A 25,158-nucleotide genomic window follows, 5' to 3' on the forward strand; every position below is an offset into this window, starting at 1 on the left:
TTCAGTTTCCTCATCTGTAAAAAGAGAGAGGGATAGGTTAGCATAGATAATCTGAGATCCCTTCCTGCTCCAAGTCCTATGATTCTGATAACGTGTTTCTTAGTTCAAAGTCCTAGAGTTGATTGGGACCTCCGAATATTGAAATAAGTATTCAAGGGCCAGTTAGGTGGCTCAGTGGATTGAGCCTAAGAAAAGGTCCTGGGTTCAAATCTGGCCTCAGACCCTTTCTAGCTATGTGACCCTGGCCAAGTCACTTAACCCCCATTGCCTAGCCCTTACCACTCTTCTGCCTTAGAACTAATACACAGTGTCAATTCTAAGCAGAAGTTAAGTTTTTAAAACATGAAAAAAAAAATTTTTTTAAGGAATTAAGTATTCAGTCTACAATAGTGTAACATGGTCATCTAGATTTTGCTCAAAGATCTTTTAAATGTATATTTGTACTCCAGCTATACTATTGTTAATTGCTTGTTTATTTTATCCTTAACTGACCAGATGCTTTTTCATTTCCCTTCTTTTAAAATGGGTTTTTATTGATTATTTTTTGTTTTTATCCACATTTATCCTTAAATATCTCCCAGAGAATCATTCCTATAACCAAGAGAGGAAGATCAAAAGTAAATGTAACAAATTCAGTCAGTACACTGAAAAAAAAATTGGTGGTATGTAGAGGGAGAGAGGAAGATAGTATCTATCATCTCCTGTTTCTTCTTTAGGGCTAAACTTGCCTTTTATAATTTTGCAACATTCAATTTTAACTGTTATTTATTCTTTCTAATTACATTGTATATATTGTTTTTCTGGCTTTGCTTCCTTTACTTTTCATTAATTGATGAAAGTTTTTATAGGCTTCTCAATATTAAGCAGGATCATCTTTTCTTAAAACATTGTATATTCCTTTGCAATCAAGAACTACAACTTAACTTTTCTCATCAATGGAAGTCTACTTTATTTCCAGTATTTTGCTACCACAAAAAGTGGTATATACATGCTATAGATATTTTGGTGGGCATAAAGCCTTTGTTTTGTTTTGGTATGGTTTTTTCAACCATTTTCTCAGGCTACAAGCCTAGCAATAGAATCTGAGTCAAAGAGAATAGATATTTTAATCCTTTTATTTGCGAAATTCCTAATTGCTTTTCAGAATGTTCTCTTTCTAGAAATGTGAGGGAGAAGATTTGTGAAAGACTTTCATTTACCCCATACAATATAATCAGTTTAAACTAATCTTTTTTTTAGGACAGGAAGTAATAAGAAAGAACAAGGGGAGGTCAGCTTCTACCCTGTAAAATGAGGAATTGAGATGAGATTATCACTGATTATCACTTAGCTCTCAATACAATGTAATTTTGATATAAACTTAAAAAGATTTTGCACAAACAAAACCCAATGTGACCAAAATTAGGATGGGGAAAGTAAAAATTGTGCTAGGGAGGGAGATTGCAGCAAGTTTCTCTGATCAGAATAGAATTTGTAAAAAATAGGAGGCATTCCCCAATTGATAAATTGTCCAAAGATTTTGGCAGTTTTCAAGAGGAAGACATCAAAGCTATCAATAGTTAAATGAAAAAAGTACTCTAAATCACAAATAATTAGAGAATACAAATTAAAACCACTCTCTGCACCTCACACTCATCCAATTGGCTGACAGAAAAAGACAATGACAAATGCTAGAGGGATTTTGGAAAATAGGTATGCAAATGCACTCTTGGTGTAGTTGTGAATTAGTTCAACCATTCTGGAGAACAATTTGGAACTTTGTCCAAGGGGCTATAAAACTATACATACCCTTTGACTCAGAAATACAACTAGTAAATCTATACTCCAAGGAAATCAAAGAAAATGGACCTTAAGGAATTATATGTACAAAAATACTTATAGTGGCAAAGAATTGGAAACTGGGGGGAGTGTTGCCTTATCAATTTGGGAATGGATGAACAAATTATGGCATATGGATGTGATGGAATATTATTGTGCTATAAGAAATGAGGGGATCGTTTCAGAAAAACCTGGGAATATGAACTAATACAAAGTAGAATTAGCAGAACCAGAAGAATCTACATAGTAATAGCAATGTTGTAAGGATAATCAACTGTGAAAAACCTAGTAATTCTGATCTACGATGATCCATCATAACTCCAAAATACTCATAATAGGAAATGCTGTCCACCTCCAGGTAGAGAACTGAGAGATTCATTTAGATTTAAGCATATTTTTTCCTTTATTTTTCTTGCTTTTTTATTCAGAACATGACTAATGTGGAATTATGTATTGCACAACTATGTATATAATTGAGTATTGTATTTCTTGCCTTCTCCATGGGTAGAAAAGGGGTGTAGGAAAGGAGAGAATGTAGAATTGAAAATGATAAAATACATGAATGTCATAATGGAGAATATTAAAAGGAAAAGAATGCTTATTGCAGCACTAGATCATTAACTCATTTCTTTAGTTTAAAAACAATTATATGTAATACTGTATGAAGATCTTTAATATTTAAGTTATCTGAAAACCATTGATCTATGAGTGTAAAAGTACCTAATCTTACATAAGCCTACAGCTTTAAAAATTGTTATTGTCTTTCATATTTTTAATGACCAGTGCTTTCTTTATACCTTTACTGCAAATTCATTTCTATTGGATTATACTTTTGAATGTATCTTACATCCTCTGCTGGATTGTAAATTCTTTGGAGGGTGAAAAACATTTTATTCATGTCCTATTTCCATTAATACCTAGCTTACTCTACTTTTTACAGAGTAGGATCTTAATAATCATTTCACTTGTAAGAAGATGGGAGCAAAATTAGTTTAGGAAAATCTGCTATTGTTCAGTCATATCAGGCATGTCCAACTGTTTGTGACTCTAGATGGGGTTTTCTTGGCAAAGATGTTGGGAGTGGTTTGCTATTTTCTTTTCCAGATCATACAGATGAGGAAACTTGAGTCAAAAGGGGTTAAATGATTTACCCAAGGTCAAATAACTAGTCATTGTGTGAGGCCAGATTTGAACTCAGGAAGAGAAATTTTCCTGACTCCATGCCTGATATTTCATCTACTGTACCATGTAGCTAATAGGAAATTATCTCTATGCTAGTTGGCTGAACCGAAAAATGTTTAGTATTCTTAATGTACATTTTAAAATAATTTTTTTTGGCTTGGACCTATGATAATCAGGTGCCATGGTTGATGAGTAGCCATTCTCCAAATAATGAGGACTTACTTGGTTTACAATTTTTTACTACCACAAAAAGACTCTCCACCCCTTCTAACTCTCTTTACTGCATGGTTAACTATCTCCTGGCCCCACACTATGATCTTCTTGCCTCAAATCTCTCTCCCCTTAAAATGCACCTTCCACACAGCTGCCAAACTGCTATTCCTAAAGGAAAGGCCTGACCATATCAGTATTTTGTTTAAGAAACTTCAGTATGGCCCTATTGCTAAGTAATTAGTTAGTTACTCTCACAATAAGACTAATGAATTAAGAACTACTCTCTAGAATCAGATAATATCCATTTTTATAAAATCATAGATTTAGAGTTTAAAGGGACTTTACAGGTCACATAAACCCACCCCTTCATTTTACAAGTGAGGAAAATGAGCTCAAGAGTAATTCAACAAAATTTACTGAAGATGACACAGGTAATTAAATGGTAGTGCCAGGAATCAAACTTTAGATCTTTTGATCCAAGATCTAATGCTTCTTCCATTGCCCTGTACTGCCTATTTATTTCTTCTAGAATAAAATACAAGTTCCTGTTCAGCATTTAAAGTCAGTTTAGCTCCAACAGACTGATTTCACATTAGTCTTCTGTCACCCCAGATCTTCTCTATTCCAGCCAAACCAGCCATTTTTTGTTTCCAGTATGACATTCTGTTGTCCACCTCCACACCAGTGCACAGGTTGTTCCTTCATGCTTGACATAGTCTTCCTCCTCCTTTCCACCTCTTAAAATCCTTAGCTTCTTGTGCCTGAAAAATTGTTGTTCAGTCATATCTGATTCTTTATGACCCCACAAACTGTAGCCCTCCAGGCCCTTCTGTCCTCCACTATCTCCTAAGCTCATGCTCTTTGCTTCTGTGACACTATATCCATCTACCTTCTGCCACCCCTTCTCCTTTTGCCTTAAATTTTGCCCAGTGGATCCTGACTTCTTATTACATGGCTAAATTCAGCTTCAGTATTTACTCTTCCAATGAATATTCTGAATTAATTTCTTTAAATACTAACTGGTCTCTTGCTGTCCAAGAGGCTCTCAAAAGTCTTCTCCAGCACTACAATTTGAAAGTGTCAATTTTGAGGCTTTCAAATTTCCTAATAGTCCAACTCTCAAAGCTATACATTGTTATAGGAAAAACCAAAGTTTTGCTTATATGGGCCTTTTGTTGGCAAGATTGATGTCTCTGCTTTTGTGATATGCTGCCCAGATTTGCCATAACTTTCTTTCTAAAAGGCAAGCATCTTTATTTTTAGTTTTGGTTGTTTTTTTTTAATCTTTCTCTTCTGACTTAGAATCAATTATAAGTATCAGTTCTAACACAGAACAGTAAGAGATAAGGCAATTGGTAGTAAGTGACTTTCTCTGAGCCACATAGCTAGGAATCATCTAAGGCCAAATTTGAACCCAAGTCCTCCCAATTCCGGGTCTGGATCTCTATTCACTGAGCCACCTCACTGCCCTGAGCAAACTATCTTTTAATTTCATGGCTACAGTTGCCATTTGCAGTGATCTTTAAACCCAAGAATATCAAATATAACACCACTTCCATTTCTTCTCCCCCTATTTGCCAGGACCACTTGCCACAATTTTAGGTGGTTTTTGATGTTATGCTTTAAGCCAGCTTTTACACTCTCCTCTTTTAACTTCATCAAGAGACTTCTTAATTCTTCTTCACTTTCTGCCTTCAGAGTGGTATCATCTGCATTTGTGAGATTGTTGATGTTTCATAATTCCAGCTTTTGATTCATCCAGCTCTTCATTTCACATGATGTACTGTACATATAAGTTAAATAAATAAGGTAACAATATAAGGCCTTCTCATGCTTCTTTCCCAATCTTAAACCAATTAATTGATCCGTGTTAATTTCTAATTGTTACATCTCAACCCACATACCAGTTCCTCAGGAGGCTAGTAAGATGATCTGGTACTTCTTTCTCTTGAAGGACTTCACATTTTATAATGATCCACACAGTCAAAAGCACTGGTATAAACAAAAAAAAAGTACGTGCTTTTTTTTTTCTGAAACACCCTTGATTTCTTCATAATCCAAAAAATGTTGACATTTTGGTTACTTCTTCCTCTGCCTCTTCAAAAATCAGTCTGTTCTAGTAATTATCAGTTTATATATTGCTAAAGCCTAGCTTTCAAGGTCTTAAGAATAACCTTTCTGACATGTGAAATGAACACAATTGTTCAGTAATTTGAACATTCTTCAATATTGCCCTTCTTTTAAAATTGGAATGCAAATTAATCTTTTCCAATCCAATGGCCACTGTTATATTTTATATAAATTATATATTGTTATATAAATAATTCACCTAAATTTCCATCAGATCCACTTGCTTTATTGTTAGCAATACTTCCTAAGGCCCACTTGACTTCATTCTTTAGGATATATGTATGGCCCTAGATCAGTAGCTATACCATCATGGTTATGAGTGATGTTTAGATCTTTCTTGTATAGTTCTTCTGTATATTCTTGCCACTTCTTAATCTCTTCTGCTTCTGTTATGTCTCTTATCTTGTCCATTTTTGTATGAAACATTCCCTTGATATTTCCTCCCTTTTTAAAGGGATAGCTTGTCTCTCCCATTATATTATTTTCTTCTATTTCTTTGTATTCTTCATTTAAGAAAACCTTATTATCTTTGCTCTTCTCTGGAATTATGCATTCAGTTGGGAATATATTTCCCTTTCTCTTTTATCTTTCAGCGTGTATATAAATGGAGATTTTTGAACCCTAGACTTCATTCCCCAGAAGTCCTTGGTTCAAAATCTCCATTTATACAAGTCCTTCTTTCTTCAGCTGTTTGTAACTACTCATCAGACAACCATTTTGCTTTCTTGCCCTTCTTTTTCTATGGAATGGTTTTTTTGTTTGTTTTGCTTCTTCCTGTACTTTGTTTCCAACTTCTATCTATAGTTTTTCAGACAGATTTAGTTCCTTAAATTTATTCATCAGTTCTTTTTCATATTAATGAGGAATGTTACTTAAGTCATGGTCTATGGTTTGATGGTTTTCCTACTTTCTTCAATTTAAGTATGAATTTTGCAATAAAAACCCTCACATCTGAGCCACAGTCAGGTCCAAGTCTTGTTTTAACTGAAGGTATAGAGCTTCTCCACTTTTGACTATATAAAAGGGAAAATTAGGCAACTGTTCATAATTAATCATTTTATTAATTCAAAAGTAGTAGGGGGGAAAGGTGGAAAAATAGGAGAGAGAGATGTAGGTTGCTTTCCTTGCTTCTCCATTTAGCTTGCTAGTCTATGGCCACCATTAGGGCCCCCTAGCTATGCTCACAAGGCAATCTATCTAGACAGCAATAAACTCGGAAGAGAGCAAAACCCACTCTTGCCTCAGTTTATCAAGTTTTTTCCCTGCCCGCTAACTCTCACACATCACATCTCTAAAGCCAGCTGTGGCTTTCTGTTTTGCCTGGGCCATTAAGGGATCAGTGTAGGGCACATCCATCTTGCCCCTTGTCTCCTCATCTCTTGACTCTGTTGTTCCTTTTTCTGGCTGCCATTCTGTCTTCATGCCCCAATCCACTCAGTGATTTCCTTCACATAGCTGCAAAGTATATAATCTGTCTGATTTTTATTTTTACTATCTGGTGATATCCATGTGTGGAGTTGTCTTTTGAGCTGTTGAAAAAGCCCCAAAATATATGCCACCTAGCTGGCCCCTCCTTTATATATTTTGTATTTGCTTATCTAAATATGTACTATTTCTTATCAGTAAGCATCTTGAGGGCAAAAATTATTTCCTTTTTGTCTTTGTGTCTCCAGCTCCTGGCATGTTTTAGGTACTTAATAAGTTATTATGAATGAAAGAGAGGCTATTACCTTCCAGCTGCCTCTCCTACTTTCTTATCTATCTGAAATTAGCCTTACTATAAAATAACTAAGGAGATTACCTCAGCTATAAATTAACAGCAAATTAGAGCTTTAAACTGATTTAAAAATTGGAAAGAAAAGCAAAAGTCATAAGATCATGTTCAGAAGTGGCGAATTCACTATAAATGCTCGAAATCATTTTGATAGCCTTAGTCAGATATAATTATGTATTATACCCATTTTATTTATGGGAAAACACTGACATCAAGTAAAATGTTAGTCTTAGAGAGTTAACATTAGAAAAGGAAAGGTATAGAAAATGTAGGTCAGGACTGAGGCTAGTCTGAAGCTTCATGAAATGAAGCAAGATATTCATAAACCATCCAGCAGTTAACTAAAGGAAATTTACTTAACCATAGTATGGGAAAGATTTTCAGCAAGGCTACCAAATTGTCAGTTGACCTCAGTTTCCCTGCTTTGGGCCATGCTGGCAAAACAGAGGAGCTCTTGATTCTTCTTGAGATGGCTTTTGCACTTAGACCAACAGGAAGTACCTCAGTGAACACAGCCTTAGTCCCCAGAACAATGAACTCTCTTGGATACAATCTTTTTTTCTTTCTTTTTTTTCCTCTTTTTCTTTTTGAAGGAAAAACTAGTCTAGCCTAGGTTACACAGCAGGGGCCTTCGAATATGTTAGTCCTGCCACAGAACCTAAGAAAGTGAGCCCTATATTTATTAAATTGAATTCTCTAGCATAATTTCAAGTGGTAAAATACATATTTTATATTTCAGTAGTTTCATGTAGTAGAAAAAAGCTTTTATTTGAACAGAAATAAAGCTAAGAAAACTCAGAAGGTTGTATTTATTCTGCTTTAAAAGACTAAGCTCTACAGGAGATAATGTAAAATTTAACACAAAAACCATTTCAGGCATTGAAACTTCTTTTTTTCTTAAATTTCGAGGGGTGGGGTAGACATCCTTTGAGTAGAGGGAAAAGTTCCAGGTAGAATACATGAATATCCTGCTTTTCTCCAACATCAACCAACACTAGAATTTGTTGTTTTGTAACCACGGCTACATACACCATGCCCCATGTTCTCCTCCAAGAGGGTGTGTAACTATTCTGGTTTAAACTGGCACAGCAAATGGAATTCTTCACCAAGCAATGGATGGTAGCATGTGTAGCAATTAGTTATCATTGAATCAAAATGATTTGGGTACCCTATATTTAAAAATAATACAATCCTCCTTAAATTTACCAATATCTCATGATCACTTTAATCTTTGAGGAAAATTTCTTTCTTAAAAACAGTTTGTTTTCTGTGACTTAATATACCACTAAACTGTAAAATGTCAATAATTTAAACTTTGCAAGCCATATGACTGATACTATTTAGAAGCTGAACACTGAAATAGGAGTTTCTCCTGTTCAATATACTGTTTTTTCTGGTATTTATGTCTCTTTCAACTTTAGAGTTCATAAGTATATTAGAACTGGAGAGTTCTGTGGGTTACAAGAGCAGGTTGTTGCTGAGTTCCAACTGCATTGCTGCCACCAAAGTAATTGGATTAATAGCCAAGAGTAGCTGAAGAAATGGATTTTCCTCTCAAAGAGGCCAACACTACTGACTTTCATTTTGAAAGTGATTCTATAACTATACCTTAAATAATGACAGTGTAAAGTATACATACTGAACATTCAGATCCATATAAACTGTTTTCTTTCAAGTCCATCACAGTGCTATTCTGAAAAAAAAATGTTTAGACTAATTTTATTGGGGAAAAAATCATCCAATCTCAATTGGTGGGTTATTTTACTTGAAGAAGTTTTCAATGATTTGATTTGAGTTAAAAACTTCAGATAACTAGAGAATCTTAGTACTAGAAGGGAACCATCCTGTATCATTTCATAGATAAAGAAACTAAGGCCCAGTAAAAAGAATTGGTCTAATAGTCACTCCTTGAGACCAGAGGTCCTGCATTCAAATGTGATCTCAGACATTTCCTAGTTGTGCGACCCTGAGCAAGTCATTTAACCCCAGTTGCCTAGCCCATTCTGCTCTTCTGCCTTGGAATTGATAGTATTGGTTCTAAGACAGAAAAAAGGTAAGGAGTTATTTTTAAAATATTTAAAAATTAAAAATAAAATTAATTTTCTTGCTGAAGATTGCATCATAAGTGAGTAGAATGCCCAGGTCTTTTGGCTCCCAATCCAGCTAATGCTTCTTCCATGGCATCAATCTGCCTGAAAGTACCATTTCCACAAAAATATAAAAGCTTCAAGTAACAATCTTTCCCTTATTTGGAAAGTCATTTAAAAAGCAGCCTGACTACATTGTGTAACCAAAGAAGTACTAATTGATCTAATACTAAATAATGATGGGTTAAGCTGTGTGCAGAACACAGAGCAATGCACTGGGGGCAATGTGGTGGTGCTTTTCCTTTTGAGATCTGTTCTCTGGCTGATTCCACTACTGAATGACATGGGTACTTTGACCTGCCCTGCTCTATTTTCTGTGATTTGCCCTTCCTTAGGCTGCCTTGTAGTCCTGCTTCTCCTGGGGGCTCTGCATATTATTACTAGACTTATGCAGACACCCCATCCCCTTAGCCCACTGTGGCTCAGAATTCTCCAGCGCAAGCAGTCTTGTTAGGAGAAATTATAAGGGTTAGTCAAGAAGGTGGTCTTCAAAATACTTTAAGGAAGGGGGCAAGCTCAGTAGATAGAGCACCAAACCTGGAGACCGGAGGTCCTGGGTTCAAATGTGATCTCAGGAACTTCCTAACTGTGGAACCCTGGGCAAGTCACTTCACTCCAATTGAATTCACTCTTCAATATATTTATTTAAATATTTTAGATAACTTTTACATATTTAAAATAATACTTCTCATCTCCACCTCCATTTGTGATATTCTGATGTTACCAATATGGACATTTCATATACTTACAACATCTGTGTTGGCTGTGTTAGAAGAGGGCAAAAAAATACCAATGATAACCTTGGGAAAAATGGTACCATTTCATGATGGCATATGTTTCAAAGGGTGAAAAAAGACATCGTTTTGTTTTGTTTTGTTTTCGTTTTCATTTTTCCAATCTTTTTAGAAGTTTCTATGGCAGTGGAACTAAACACACCCAAACAAATAAATTAGACAGGTAGCTGATGATTTGTCTTTTTTTCCTTTTTAAACACTAAAACTATATCCCCTGACTTGCTCAAACACAAGACAGAACCTTAACCTCAGGGGCCCCATACTCCACATGAATTGGACTTTCACATTTAATGACTTGAGTATCTGCAAAGCACACCATTTACAGTTAGGAGGTCATACCCAGCCCTCAGGCACCTGGAAGTGTGCCAGTGCTACATCCAGCCTGACAGATCGGTGCCCTTATTCAACCAGGTGAGGAAATAAATGCTATTAATTATTTTTAAACTGATATTAGCTACATTTATATATTCCCAGTCTAGGGTCTTTGGTTACACTCAATCAGTTCATGCATAAAAAACTATGGATGTACTGAGTTTACTTTTTAACTGTTTTTTTTTATTTGTTTATCAGAATGTCATGGAACAATTCAATCCTGGACTCCGGAACTTAATAAACCTAGGGAAAAACTATGAGAAGGCTGTTAGTGGTAAGTGTTTATGACTTTCTAACTTTATATTTAAGATACAATGCCTTGGAGTGCCAGCCCTAGATAAAGGAAGTCCTTGGTTCAAATTTGGCCTCAAACACTTCCTAGCTGTGTTACCCTGGGCAAGTCATTTAACCCTATTTGCTTAGCCCTTACCACTTGCCTTGAAACCAGTACTTAGTATTGATTCTAAGACAAAAGGTAAGGATTTTTTTAAAAAAGATACATGACTTTCACATAATAGGTGAGCAATAAATATTTCTTATTTAATTATGGCAACATGGTTGTGTTTGTTTTTAAATAGTCATATTTAGTTGGTGTAATATCTGCTAAAAGGCTGAGTTGATTTCTGCTATGTGTTCAGTATTATTAGAAAACAATTTCTTTTGAAATAAGGAAGTTATAGCTATAACAATGCTAACTTGATGAGGTTTTTTATCTTTGCCAAAAATTATATTAACTTTGGAAATTTTCAAATTACATTAGCTCCCAAAGCTATCTTTTCTCACTTTAAATTTTTACACATTCCTTTATTCTTTTTTTCCCCACGTTAAATATTTATATATACCTAATATTACACCCCATTACACACATATTTACATATAAAATTTTGCACTCTGGAAATTATTAGATTTTTCACAGTAATGGAACTGGAAGAAGCTTCTCAAACCAGCAACATTTATTAAGCACCAAAGGTATAGAAACCCCTGTTTTAGACATCAGAGATACCAAAGACAAATACAAAACAGTCCTGACCCCTTAGGAATTTATATTCTCTCTGGGAAATAAAAATTATAGGATTATAAAGAATTGGAAGAGAGCTTAGCAGACAGCTAGCTTATTCATCTTACTTTGCAAATGAGGAAAGTTAGCCCCTGAGAGCTAAAAACTATTTAGTGCTAGAACTGGGACTAGAACTCAGGTTCCTTAGCTTTCAGTCCAGTGGTCTTTTAACTATAATATGTTGTTCTTTGGGCAGCTAGGTAGACATTTCCTAGTCCTTATTGCTCTTCTGCCTTGGAGCTGATATGAGACAGAAGGCATGGTTTGTTTGGTGGTTTATTTTTTTTAAATGTTATTCTTATGGTTATATGAGCAATTTCTTGTCTTTAGAAATGACCCCATATGAAGTTTTATTTTTAACCTGAATCAAAACAAGTGAATCAATAGTTATTTTCATATCATTATCTTGACATTGTTTACTAGAATAAACAGAATCTAGATTTTCTTTAGCAAAACAAAGTGAGTTTTAATTTTAAATTAATTTGAGTTTCATGTGTTTATCTTGCTTGCTACATTCAAGTCTCTTCTAAAGAGGTTTTATAAGGAACTTGACAACTTCCTCAGTAGATATATTCTTTCTTTTAAAAATTACTATGCCTTTTTAAAAAATTACATACTTCTAATCAGAAATTAACAAAGGAAGCTTCAACTTGAAATAACGTATTAAGATGTGATCAAAAAATTCTCCTTCCCCGGAAAATGCTTTTCCCAAACTAGCCAGAACCCCCTTTTTCCCATTCTTCCTCCCCTCATTTAAGTTTTATAAGACAATATATAATACGTTAGATTTGAAAATATTTTTGTATTCTCAGCTTTTTCTCATTTGTATGTGTATATATTTTTATTTCCAATTTCTTTCCTTTCTACATTATTTCCCATTGATCACTTAAGCAGGGAGGCATGCAAAGGCCAACTGTGGAGATCAGAAAACTGAGTTCAAGCTCTGACTCTGAGACAAATTAGTGACTATAGATAAAGCAGTTTGTTTTCTCTGGTATTCAAGAAGCAAATAATCTTTTCTTGCCTAGTTTCCCTTCAAAGAATGTTATAAATTCCTCTTTATTATTGAGAATCCATTTTATGGATAATTTCAAATTTCTAATTTACTTGAACTGCATCCCAAGGGCCCTGGCTCTTCTAAACACATTCTATGCCTCCTACTGCATTTTCTATTGACCCTTAGGATAGTCTTGTGTTATTCAAATTTCCTTTCATTGTATTTGAAAGTCTTTCTCCTGGTCATTTAAGAAATTTTTTTCCATTTGAATGGAATTGTTAAATGTTATAGTTTTGTGTCACTGTTTGTAGCCTTGAGTTTCCCCTCCCTGGGAACTCTTTCATTTGGTCTTTTCTTTCTCTCTCTTCAGAAGTTCTAAGATGCTTTCTAATATTAATTCTTGCATTATGGTGTTCAGATATTTTTTTTTGACTTGTCATTTTCTTCTTGGAGACCTATAATTTTTAGTTTGGTTCTACATATACTGTTTTTAAGTTTCTTACATTTTACTTATTGAGAACATTTTCTTTTAATGTTATGGCATTTTGCTTTTTTTCTTCTTCTAGATCATCCTTCACTTCTTTGTGTTTGCATTCCCAGTTGTTATTTCATTGTTTCTTTGCTGAGACTTGCCATCTCAAAATTCAAGTTTTTTGTTTATTCTACCAGTTATTTCTGCTGTTCATACCATAAATTCTGCTCTCATAATTCTCATGTCTCCTTTAATCCATTCAAGAAAAACATGGTGTAGTTCCCCATTCTCTTCAAATTCCACAGGGTCTTCTGTCTCATCAAATGTTGACATATTTCTTAGTTTTACAATATTTACTTGTAGATACCTAAACTTATTTATTGACTGCTGTATTGCCTTCTATTAATATTTTCCCTTTTGATTTATCTGCTTTTGTTCTAGGTCCTTGGGTTTTCTTCCTTCAGTTCTTTTTTCTCTCTCTCTTATTTTCCCCTATTGCTCAGTTTCTGACTCCCTCCCCTCTGGTGGTGATTTCCCAGGGCCCTTAAAGCATCTTAGTCTCCTCCCATAATAAGTAATTCACAATTCACCACACCTAGATTTAACTGCAGAACTGGCTCCAGATGAATGCTGAACTCTTTCCCCAAGGCTTATTAGAATGCCATGTAACCCTCACACATTTCCTCTGTTCCCCAGCTTTGGGGCCAGACTTAATCAAAGTGCTATCCCTTGAATGCTTTTGCATCTTGAGATGACTTCTGTCATTCAGAGTTAAGATCTTTAAGACTCTGAGAAATGGTGGGGTAAATGGGTAGAATCAAGGAGTGGGAACTCAATTATAAGCCCAGAGATGTAATTCCAAACCCACCCACCCTCATTCCCTAGTTCCCTTTGTTCCTTCATTCTTGGACTGAGAGCCATTGCTACTCTGCTGTAGTTCTGAGTACTGAAGTTCCAGCAAATTTTCACAGCCTGGCTCCAAAGCAATCAAAAGGGATGGGGGTGGGACATAGCACAGAAATGTGTAATTGGGTTTTGCTACAAGTCTGTGTGTTAAATAAACTAGTGAAGCTTTACTGCCAGTAGTATGGTGGGAGCACTTGAATGAACTCAAGATAGGCATTATTCGTTTGTGTATTTTTTTTTTAAACCTTCTTGTGGATTCTTGGTGTACTAGATCAGGGAGACTGCTAAGATTGATTTAACTTTGGTACATAATTTCTGTTTTGAATCTGAATGATTATAAGGATCAGAGAGAGTCTAGTCCTCTATCTTGTTGATCACATGATGAAGTCTCCTTTCTCAAGGAATTCATTACCTGAGTAATAGTTTTCTTTTCCAATACAGTCAGAAGCTTTATACTTGCAATGCTAAATTGTGCATTTTGATGTTTCCTCACACAGTTGGGCCTCTTGGCTCCTCAACTTCCTATACTTTCAAACTTTCAGCCACATATAAGAAGTAAGACCCTTGATCTTGCTATCACCCATGATTGTGTGGCCTCCATAATCCAGATCCTTTCTCAGAGTATAGCCTCTAATCTTTCCATGTCTCTCTGCTTCACCCTTTTCTTAACCTATATTCACTTTCACCCTTCTCTTCTTTCTCAGAATATCAATCTTGGTCTAGCCTTCCTTTCTTCTATTTAGCATCTTGACCCTAAGGGCAACCAATTCAACTTGATATTATTCTCTATCCTAGGATCCCTTGATCCTGTGCCTTATTGAATCTCATGCCTGAGCTTTCCACCTCTATCTGCCTTTTCTACTTCCACTGGTATTGTCGACCCAATACCTGTCCCCACAAACCAGAGTTGAACTAAGTGAGAGAAATACATGGAGAACCAAAAAGGCAGGCACAGGCTTTATTTTATTAAATTCTCAGAACCAACTCCATGTGTATAGGTGGAACTCTTCTCCTAAGAAAGGAGCTCTCCAGCTTCCAGGCTTCCTAACTTTTTATTGCTCTAAACCATTATGGAGGGACTCTGAATGAAGTGGACAGGCTCTATTGGTTGTTTTATGATGACAGTTGTTTTGTCTAGGAAAATCCTTGAGCCTGTTCCTAGTCCAGGTATTGATGATTCCTTTATCTATAATAGTCCCTAGGGCCACTCCCAGGCTTGGTTTCTTTGGAACCTTCTGGTCTGGATTAAGTTGGCATCTTGCCAGCAATCAGTTGATGGTCACCATTTCTCATGCTTAGATACAATCACAAAAGTATTGTTGATGTCAAGTTTCCATAGGATCAGAGACCTCTGGAAAAATGGAAGCTTGAACAAATTCAGCTGTTTATTAGTCAGTATTCCTTTCATTTTCACAGTATACTGCTAAATGCCATTAGAAAAAGCTTTAGAACCTTGTCAGCTGGGACCATTACAAACTATCATTGTTGTATCTCAACTGAGCCTTCACTATTGACTACATGGCAATCCTTTTATTCTTCCAAAACTTTTCTTCTCCTCTCAACCCTAAACTGTACCATACCCTTTATCCCCTCACACCCTCTTCAGTGGGGCTCACCTCACTTTGCTAAAAAAATAATTTGACCATTTAAAAGCTCCTTCTTAGTTTTACACCTCAAATTCCTCAAAATTCTCTTCTCCTTTGTCCTTGTCCCTGAGAAAGAAGCGTTCATTCCCCTTATTAAGGCTAAGCTTTCTATTTTGGGCCCTTGATCCCAGTTTAGATTTTCCCCATTCTATATCTCATTCCTTTCACAGTCAAGCTCTTCGAAAAAGCTGCCTCCATTTGTTGTATATACTTCTTCCCTTTCTAATTACTTCTCAACCCATTTCTGACCAGCTTCTGATCTCACCACTTGACTGAAACTATTCTCTCTGAGGTTATCAATAATCTCTCTTAATTGCTCATCCCCGTGACCTTTTCATAGTTCTAATCTTTCTCAACCTTTCTGGACTTGTTATTGTTGACACACTCTCCTTCCTTGATTGTCTTTCTTCCCATAGTTTTCATGACACTGCTCTCTACTAGTTCATATCATTTCTCCTTGGTCTCCTTTTTTGGATTGCCAAGCATGTTCTACTTTGTCCTGGGCTCTATTTGCTTAAAAGTGATCTCACCTGTTATTTCCAGTTCAGCTATGTCTATCCAGAAGACTCCCTAATCTACATGTGTCAGTCTTCATCCTTCTAAGCTCCAGTCTCACATCTCTAGTACCCTGCATGACATCTCTACTTAGACATCCCATAAATATCTCAAGCTCAACATACCCAAAACAGAAGTCATTGACTTTCTCCTCAAGCACATCCCTTCTCCTAACTTCCTTATTTCTGGGCAGAGTATCATCAACCTTCCAGTTACGCAGGTTCACAATTTCAATAATACTTGATTCTTCACTCTCCTGAACTTGCTTCCATTCAGTTTCCAGTCTTTGTCTATTCTTCCTTGACAATATCCATCCCTTCTCTACTTACTTTAACTCAGGACTTCATCATCATTATTGTAATAGCTTCCTCATTGTTCCCCCTGCCTCCAGGCTCCCCTTTCTATTCCAACCTCCAGACAGCTGACAAAGTGACATTTCCAAATGATTTATTTGATTATGTCACTCAGGAAGTTTCAATTGAGAGAGAATACTGGCTCTGGAGCCAGAAGACTGGAGTTCAAATATTATCTCTGATGCTTATTATCTCAATGACCCCTGGGAAAATCATTTAACCTCCCTTGACCCCTGCTTTCTTCTCTGTAATATGAGGGAATTGGATGGTAGCCTACAGACTAAAATTTAAACTCTGCCCAAATTTAAACTGCCATCTTTGCTGACTAATTCCAGGTTCTATTACCAGATGTATTTCACATTATTCCTCTCAACACATTCTGTGCTACAAACAAATTGACCTGTTTGCTTGCTGTTCCATATTAGAGATGTTTTCATCTGGACAAGCTATATTCCATGCCTGAAATCAATCAGTCAGTGAGCATTTATTAAAAGCCTTCAGTATACCAGGTCTATGCTAGGCACTGGAATAAAAGATAAAACCAAACTTGTGCTAGGCACTAGACAAAGATGAAAAATGAAACAATCTCAGTTCTCAAGGAACTTACATTTTATTGAGAGAGATGAATATTTATGCAATAACAGCCTCAATACCCTTTCCCACAGAGACTATAGATACTGTCACTATATCATTAAGAGGCATTAAATTTTGAGCAGGAATTAGCTATTATTCTAATTTTATTCTGAAAAAAATTATTATCTTGTCAATAAACATGAAGAGAATTATTGGGGGGAGGAAGACTTTAATTAATATCCTGAGAGAACTGAATGGTAGGGCTTTGTGCCCAGAATTGAAAAGTATGCAGTTATAGTGATGGTAAAGATAACTTTGTGATCTTTCTCATAGTTGATATATTATAAAGAATTATTCATGTCTTTGTTTAATTGTGTCTAGCGCTGTTAATAAATAGTACAGCCAGTAACCTTGATGTTTATTTAAGCCAAGCCAATTAGGGGGTTTGATATGGAAAGATGAGCAAATGTTTATGGGAAAAGAGAGTTACTCAGAGCTAAATGTGTAATGAGAAAGATGTTGTAATTTAATAATTAATGTATCATATGCCCCTTTATTACCTTTAGAGAATCAAAGAATGAATAAGTTAAAAGTCAGGAGGGAGGGAGAAGGAAAGGGGAGTGGGACATGGGGGAGAATAAGAGAATATGAATAAATGAGAATGAGCAACCTAACTAGACTACAGAAGTGTGCTCAACCCTGAAGTCCTGCTATATAAATATACATAATGTATATATATATATATATATATATATATATATATATATATATATCATCATTCTCAGTCACCAAGAAACTACCACTAATGAATATATATAAGGTAGTGAAGGGAGGGAGGTCCCTAGAAGTTGAGGATTAGGAAAAGGACATTTAGGCAGCTTCCTCAAAGAAATTAGGGAGTCTTTGAAGTAAAGGTGATACAGGGGTATATCCTAGGCATTGGAGGGTAGTTAGTGCTAAGACCCAGAGGTGAGAAATGAAATGTTATAAATAACATATTCAAGTCCAGTTTGCCTGGATCATGGAATGTAAGGAGGAGACTAAGGTCAGGATCAAATTATATAAAATTCAAACAGTTTATGTTTTATACTAGAGCTCACAGAGACCCAACTAGGGTCTTTATTGATAGTTACTCATTGAGTCATGGACATGTTAAGAACTGTGCTTAAGGAAAAATCACTTTGAAATGCACTGCCTCATAAAATCCTGGACTATCCTATACATGAAGTCTTTCCTTATTCCCTAAGGTATTAATATTCCCCAAAATAACATTACTTTGTGCATATTTTGCACATATTATAAATATCTCATACATCCAAATAGTATAAAACTCATTTAAGAAAGCACTTATTTTTATGACTATCTCCAGTGTTTAACAAGTAACTTGGTAAAGGCTTGTTAAATTGAATTGAACTGTTTGAATCTGGCCTCAGGACACTTCTGAGATACCCAGAGCAAGTCACTTTACCATCAAGGTTGTATTGTGGACAGGACCCTGCATTGAGTGTCAAGAAACTTGGATTCTGGTTGTGTTTCAGCTGAGATTCTGTTTGCTCCATCGTATAAAATTAGGGAGTTGGACTAGATGATCCCTGCAAGTCCTTTTCAGCTATTAAGTTAATAGTTCTATGACTTCTCCCAGGATTACTACCAGCTATTATACAAAGGGTAGCCCTGGTAGAGAAGTTCATCATTAGAGAAGGAACCATTTAGTTTAATAGCTGAAAGGGACCTTCAGTGATCATCTAGTTCAATTCCCTAATTTTACAGGTGAAGCAGACTATAAAATGTTGTATTTATGTATCTGTTGGCATATTTTATATATAGCATATTTCATATATGAAAGAGAAATGGAGCGAGAGCATTTTTATGTTTTATAGAGAGCTTTTTCACATATTGATCTCTTTTCATTCTCACAACATCCCTGTAGGATAGGTAGTTTGTAATATGATATGTTACAAATAAGGAAACTGAAGCTCAGAGAAATTAAATGAATTGCCCAATATCCTATAAGAAGTGACAGAGCTGAGAATCTGAATCCAGAACTTTTCCTCCCATCCCTCAGGAGTCTTGATTTAGAAAAGTTATTCTTCTTGGCTATTATTCCTTTCCAGGTTATTTAATCCTAAAAACCATTGTTTTTAAGAGTTCATCTGTTGAAAAATCACATTTTTTAAAAGGGGGAGAGGGGTCACAGTAATCTGAAAAGGTTTTTTTTTTCTCTTTTACAACTAAATTGCTTTACTGAAGTGGGAAAAAAAACATTTCAAGGTGATTTACTGAGGTGTACAGACAGCTTTCATACCTAGTCCTCCAATTAGATGTGACTTAGTTTCTCTAGATCTTTGTCTCTCCCCCTTTTTTTGGTCTTTGACATTTTCTAAACTCCCTTAGGGTCATTACTCATGACAGTTTGGCCTAGTTTCATCTATATTCTTACCATTTAGTTCAGCTTTAAAAGATGGTTTGGAATTCAGACTACAGAGGGTGAAGTAAGAGAAATTGAGGAAGTTCCCTAATTTCAGGCAAATTAAATAGTATTAACAAAGAATGGGGGTGGCATGGGCAAGGTGCAATTTAAGGCACATTCAGGGGCTAATGAGTAAGGAAAGAGAAAAAGTAAGATGAGATATGGCTGAAAAAGTAAGATGGCCACATATTACAGAAGCACTCAAATACCAGGCAAGGGAATTTTAAATCTTCTCTGAAGGAAGGAAGATTCCACCAAAGGTTTTGACTAGAAAAGTGGCATGCCTAAATCTGAGCACAAGAAAGTTTGGTCTGGCAAGCCTTTGGACGTGCACTGTTCACAAGTGCCCCAGAACTTGTGGAACACTTGTGGATGGGATTTATTTTGTAGATATAAAGAAAAGTAAGCTAAACACATAGGAGATTTGTGATTTCATTTGTGTACAATCTTCTTTTACTTTATTTGTGGGAATGCTTTGTTAAAGGTTAAATCATTTAAATTTTTAAAAAGGCAAATGCAGGGGGCAGCTGGGTAGCTCAGTAGATTGAAAACCAGGCCCAGAGACAGGAGGTCCTAGGTTCAAATATGACCGCAGACACTTCCCAGCTGTGTGACCCTGGGCAAGTCACTTAACCCCTATTGCCTAGCCCTTATCACTCTTCTGCCTTGGAACCAATACACAGTATTGATTCCAAGATGGAAGATAAGGGTTTAAAAAAAAAAGGAAAATGCATTGTTTTCAGGGAGGGTAGCCTTTTAATACTTAATATTTGTATAAGATGTATGTCTACAAAGAACAATTCAAGACATGGCCTTACTCCAGACACTTAGAATCTAATTGGGAAGACTAGACTTGGATGGCAGCAAATGACTAAGTGCCAAACAGTGAATGTGAATGGAACTGTGTAAATAATTGCTATTTTTCTGTAGAGCAAGAAGTACTCAAGTCAACTTTATAGGTAAAATAAAAGGCACTAGTCAGTGCTAGAAGGTCTACAGGAAGACAGGCACATTAATATACTGTTGTTGCTATGAGCTTTTACAAACATATAATTTAGACTCATGCTTTAAAAAAAAAATACTAAACGGTTCCTATTCTTTGGCCTCAGGCTCCCATTGCAAAGTTTATACCCCAAGAGAGTCAAAGACAGAAATAAAGGTCCCATGTTTGCTAAAATATCCATTGCATCTTTTTGTGAAAGCAAAGAATAGGAAACAAATTGTGTTAGAGGAATATAATGGAATTTTACTGTATTTTTTTAAAGTGAATACAAAGAATTCAGTGAAACAAAGAAAGACTTAAACAAATTGATGCACCTTCCCAGGTAATGTCCTTGCCTCATATTTAGGCAGTAACAAGATTGCTAGATGGCAAAGTACATAGAATTCTGCACTTGACATAGGAAGATCTGAGTTGGAATCCTGCCAGACCCTTAACTATACAATCCTAAACAAGCCACTTAACTAATTTCTGCCTCAGTTTCTTCATCTGTAAAACAGAGATGATAAAAGCATCTTTCTAGGTTCATTGAACATCAACTAAGTTAATTTTTTGCAAACTTTAAAGTGCTATATAATTACTAGTTATTATTATTAACCCAAAAAATAAAACTATCCACTGAGAACTCCCTCTTCTCCCTTTCTCTTCTCCCTTCTTATCCATTATTTTCATCTCTTGTCCAAGGCTCCTTCATCCTCAAAAATCCTCAGCATATCCTACCATGCTATCATCCTATATTTCCTCCCTGTATTAATTAACACCTTGAAAAACTCTCTATATTCATTCCCTCCCCTTCCTCTCCTCTTACTCTTAACTTCCAAAAGTCTGACTTCCCACCTCAACACTCAACTCAAGCTGCTTTCTCTGAAGTTACTCATGATCTCTTTCTCACCAAGTCTAATGGTCCCTCCTCAATCCGAAGCCTCCTTGATTTTGATGCTGCATGTGACACAGCTGACCACTCTCTCTTCCTGGATATTTTCTCCTCTTTTAGACTCTACTCTCTCCTGATCCTCCTACTTGTCCAACCACTTTTCAGTTTCCTTTACTGAGTCATCTTCCATGTTACTCACACTGACTGTGGATCTATCTCAAGGTTATGTCATGAGTCCTACCATATGCCATCTCACTTGGTGACCTCATGAGATCTCATGGGTTCATTTATTGTCTCTATGCAGGCAACTCCCAAATATGTGTGAATGGAGTGTTTCTTCTGAGCTCTTATAATCACCAACTGCCAATTGAAAATTTCAAACTAAATACACCCAAAAGCAGCTCATACATAGTATGTCCAAAATGGAACTCATACCTCCCTCAAAACACTCTTCTTCTAAAAGTCCCTATTACTGTACCACCATCTTTCCAATCACTCAAGTTCCCAGTCTCAGCATCTTCCTTGATTCCAATCTCACTCCACATATCCAAGCATTTGCTCAATCTTATCTCTACAACATTTCTTGGATATGTTGAGTCTCTACACACAGAATCCCCACCATAATACAGACCCTCATCACCCCATAGCTAGATTACTACAATATCTTGAACCCCTAAAAACTACATTACTCAAAATTCCTTTCTGTGTTACCTAGAATCCTTTTCCCTTTTCCTACATCCTCACATTTATGTGATTGTATTTAAGTTGGCTGTGACTCCTCCCTCTGAGTTAGGTAGTGCTTTTATTTTAGTTATTATTAATAAAACTTTAAAAATATAATAGTTGTTGGATATTCGTTTTAATCTTTACATTTTTGGCAACTGTGAAGAGATAGAATTTCCAGCTGTACACTAGATAATTTCCTGCCTTGTCTCTCCATTCCAGTCCATCTTCTTACATAGTTGCCAAAGTGATTTTCCTAAAGTACAAATCCAATCATGTCGGTTTCTCCCTTCACCCAAATCTCCACTCAGCAAAATTCAGTGGCCTCCAATTGCCTAGAAAATCATATGTCAATTCTTCTGTTGGACACTTAAATCTTTCCACAACTTGGCCCCTCTCTAATACTTTCCAGCTTTTCTACATTCTAATCCCTTCCTTGAACTTCATTCTCTGCCTGGAATTCATTCCCTCTTCATCCACCTTTTGGAATCCCTGGTATCCCTCTAAATTTAGCTCTAGCACCACCTTCTTCCTAAAAAGTTTCAACACGACTCCCCTAGCTGCTAATCCACCTCCCAAAACTACCTTCCATCCATTATGCATGTATTCTGCCTACACTTGTGTATGTCCCTATTGTCTCCTCCTTTTTGAGTGCCAGCCTTCAGGGCTTTTTTTTTTCCTTTGAATCCCCAGGACTTTGCTTCACATATAGTAAAAGCTTAGCAAATGTTCCTTGTTTGATGAATGGGAGAGTGATGGGAAATATTTGGAAATGAAGATTATGTGAAAAACAAAAGCATTAATATTTTAAAATAAAGGTAAAATAAATACTTAATGAAAGTTTTCAATGGAATTTGTCTAATGAGAGTAAATAGATAAACCAATATAATGTTCAAGAAATTCAATTTTTATAATGAGATAGTAGAGATATAAAATACTTAGGATAATATCATTTGTATGGTTTACCTTCAGTATGACATTGTATCCCACAGATTTGCCTTTCAGCTAATTGGTAACTATTAATGTTTAATTCCCACAGTAAAATATTACTTTATGTGTATAGGCATAGATGTATAATGAATATATACTTTAAATATATATATTTATATATACACACCTATATGCCAGGAGGCTATTGGTAAATTTTTAACAACCAACTCTCCAGGAAAAATATATGCATGACGCATTTAGGTTTCTTCTGAATCATTAACATTTTTCTCCTTCATTTTTTTAAGATTAGACAATCCTCAAAATAATAAATCAAACATTGATTCTTAGTATTTGTCAATTTATGAGATGTGAGAAATGCTCACACTGAAAATCTAACTAACACTTGGCTCTTAAGCCAGTTCAGGTTGGCTCCAGCACACCTCTGCTTATATGTACATGTTCTCAAAAGGAATTTTTTAATGTTTACAAGTCCAGGAATCAAGACTGTCATAGGATTTTAAAACTGGAAGCAACCTTAGCTCTGCCTGAGTTAATCGGATTCTCTTCTGCCCCAAATTTGCCTACCGTATGACCATGAGCATTTATTGAACTAACTATACCTCTTTTCTTAATCTATATTTGGGATTCCCTTTGAGGATTCTCTATCAATCATCAACTGTTTAGCTACATTATTGCATTAGAGTCTTGCCTAGGACTTGCCTAGAAGTTTGAGATTTGCCCATAGTGAGTATATATTAGAGGCAGAACTTGAAAACAAAACTTTCTTACTTTGAGCTCCACTCTCCATCCACCATTTCTCTTTCAACTCTGTGCCTATTAGTGAAACATGAATGGTATTGTTGACATCTGAAGACAGTTGGGTAAATCAGCTAGTTAATAATCCCAAAGTATTCCGCAGATGCAGATTATTCTTCTTCATATAATTGCATTGCAAAGTTATTCCCAGACTACTATAAATTGCAGCAGTGTTTTGAGAGCATTGTATTTGTAAAAGACATATCTCTGGGTTGTAATAACTTTGAAGAAAGAATTGAAAGGATTTTTTTTAAGGATTTGAATCCTTTTTTTTTTAAAGAATTTAAATTATATATTAATCTATTTTCTATCATATGTAAAATAAGTAGTGATAAAATAGTTACATAATGAAAAATACTGAATATTTTTCCTATAAAATCTTCATCATTACCCCTGCCCAAAGTTCTTATCATGCCTATAATCAAAATCAATGACTTCTTATTTACATTTATAATATTCACTATAAATTTATCTCAAAAGCTGCTAAGTAAACCTAATTCAATTTTTTCTAATTTGGGAATATATATACACCAAAAACATAAATACTGCAAATTTTAAACTGCATAACTATATTACTATATGTAAATAAGCAACTCATAAGAAAAATACCTGTTATTCATTCTCAAAGTTTTCAAAATGAACCTTATTTTCAAAGAAAGGAAATTCAAATATGTAAAACTATCCAGTTTCCACCCCTCAGAATTAAATCTCTAAAAACAATTAAATCTATAGACTTGAAATTTGGAATGAGAATAAAATAATTCTATTTTGAAGAAATTTGAATACAACCCACATAATTTTGTCTTCACTTTCTGAAAAGAAGATGTTGGCTTTGATCAAGGCATGTTTTTTGGTAGTGGTGTTTTTTGTTTTCTTTTCTTTTGTTTTTGGAAGGGAGAGGATTAACTCTTTCAAAGCTTTCTTACAGTTTTCTTGTTGCAATTGAACAGGATTTACACTTATTCAGAAGCAAGACCACTCTAAAGGCATAGGCAACTGTCACAAAGTTCACTTATGAACTTTGGAAATTGGAATCTATTTCCTCATAGAAGCAGTGACTCACTGGGGATCAGCCAATAATGGCTCACTTTCCCAGTCCACCCACAAAAGCTTATTTTGGCCCATTAAAAAACTGGAACTATAGTGCTGTACTAACCAGCTCCTTACAGTAGCCTTTTTTTTCTATGACTCAGGGTCTGGACGGTTTTAATAGTAACAACTCCAGGGATTTTTTTTTTCATTAAAACCCTTACTTTCTGTCCTAGTAATAACTCTAGGACAGAAGAATGACAAGGGCTAGGCAAACAGGGTTAAGTAACTTGCCCAGGGTCTAGACACCTAGAAAGTGCCTTATTC

At 35.5% G+C, this 25,158-nt stretch overlaps 1 protein-coding gene across 1 annotated transcript in view; it reads left to right on the top strand.

Moving 5' to 3' along the window:
* BAIAP2L1 (BAR/IMD domain containing adaptor protein 2 like 1) overlaps positions 1-25,158 on the top strand; it is a 149,812-nt gene that overhangs the window by 23,734 nt on the left and 100,920 nt on the right. Inside the window, exon 2 of the mRNA XM_001377810.4 lies at positions 10,629-10,704. Coding sequence (XP_001377847.2) covers positions 10,629-10,704 — 76 coding nt within the window. The remainder of the gene's footprint in view (positions 1-10,628; positions 10,705-25,158) is intronic.

The sequence above is a fragment of the Monodelphis domestica genome, chromosome 7, assembly GCF_027887165.1.
Source record: "Monodelphis domestica isolate mMonDom1 chromosome 7, mMonDom1.pri, whole genome shotgun sequence".
NCBI lineage: Eukaryota > Metazoa > Chordata > Mammalia > Didelphimorphia > Didelphidae > Monodelphis > Monodelphis domestica.